Source organism: Condylura cristata, unplaced genomic scaffold (assembly GCF_000260355.1).
Source record: "Condylura cristata isolate star-nosed mole 26May11 unplaced genomic scaffold, ConCri1.0 scaffold00054, whole genome shotgun sequence".
NCBI classification, from domain to species: Eukaryota; Metazoa; Chordata; class Mammalia; order Eulipotyphla; family Talpidae; genus Condylura; species Condylura cristata.
Genome location: NW_004567155.1, coordinates 1,353,525 through 1,354,560, shown reverse-complemented (window position 1 = coordinate 1,354,560; position 1,036 = coordinate 1,353,525). Strand labels below are relative to the sequence as shown.

Sequence of the window (1,036 nt, the reverse complement as noted above, 5' to 3'; positions counted from 1 at the left end):
GGCGCTGCACCGACGAGCCCTGCCTGGCCACCTGCGCCGTGTACGGGGACGGCCACTACCTGACCTTCGACGGGCAGCGCTACAGCTTCAGTGGGGACTGCGAGTACACGCTGCTGCAGGTGGGCACGGGACGGCCGGGGTGGGCCCGCCGCCTGGCTGCGCTGGACCTCCCGCCTCCCCCCAGGACCACTGCGGCGGGAACGGCAGCGCCCAGGACGCCTTCCGCGTGGTCACCGAGAACGTCCCCTGCGGCACCACGGGCGTCACCTGCTCCAAGGCCATCAAGATCTTCCTGGGGGTGAGCGGGGCCTCCCAGCGCGGGCTGGGGCCTGTCGGGCGGGCTCCCGCGGGGCGCGGGCCTGAGCGCCCCTCTTCGCAGAGCTACCAGCTGCGTCTGAGTGACGGCAAGGTGGAGGTGCTGGAGGGGGCCCCGGGCCGGGAGCCGCCCTACTCCATCCGCCAGATGGGCCTCTACTTGGTGGTGGACACCCAGGCCGGCCTGGTGCTGTTCTGGGACAAGAAGACGAGCGTCTTCCTCAGCCTGAGCCCTGAGTTCAAGGTGAGGTCCTCGGGGGAGGGCACCCCAGCCCCTGGCAACAGGTGGGGGGGTGACAGGGGCACAGACACAGAGACAGACGCCGGCTCTGGGGTTGCCCGAGATCCCTGGGGATCCAGCTCCCCAGGTCCTGTGGGTCCCCCGAGGGCTCCTGGGATCCAGGGATCCCTCCCTTGGCCCCCGCGGCCCCCAGCACCGCGCGGCCGCCCACGCCCGTCTCGCCCCAGGGCAGGGTCTGCGGCCTGTGCGGGAACTTCGACGACAACGCCGCCAACGACTTCACCACGCGCAGCCAGTCCGTGGTGGGCGACCCGCTGGAGTTCGGCAACAGCTGGAAGTTCTCCCCGACCTGCCCCGACGCCCCGGCCCCGCGGGACCCCTGCAGCACCCACCCGAACCGCCGCTCCTGGGCCCAGAAGCAGTGCAGCGTCATCCACGGCCCCGCCTTCGCCGCGTGCCACGCGCACGTAGGACGGGGGC

The 1,036-nt window shown here is 72.4% G+C and overlaps 1 protein-coding gene across 1 annotated transcript in view; it reads left to right on the top strand.

Annotated features, from left to right (window-relative positions):
* Positions 1–1,036, top strand: part of MUC5AC (mucin 5AC, oligomeric mucus/gel-forming) — a 47,274-nt gene that overhangs the window by 7,598 nt on the left and 38,640 nt on the right. The window contains exons 18-21 of the mRNA XM_012734336.1: positions 1–119; positions 185–298; positions 380–559; positions 784–1,023. The exon at positions 1–119 is cut by the window's left edge and continues 8 nt beyond it. Coding sequence (XP_012589790.1) covers positions 1–119; positions 185–298; positions 380–559; positions 784–1,023 — 653 coding nt within the window. The remainder of the gene's footprint in view (positions 120–184; positions 299–379; positions 560–783; positions 1,024–1,036) is intronic.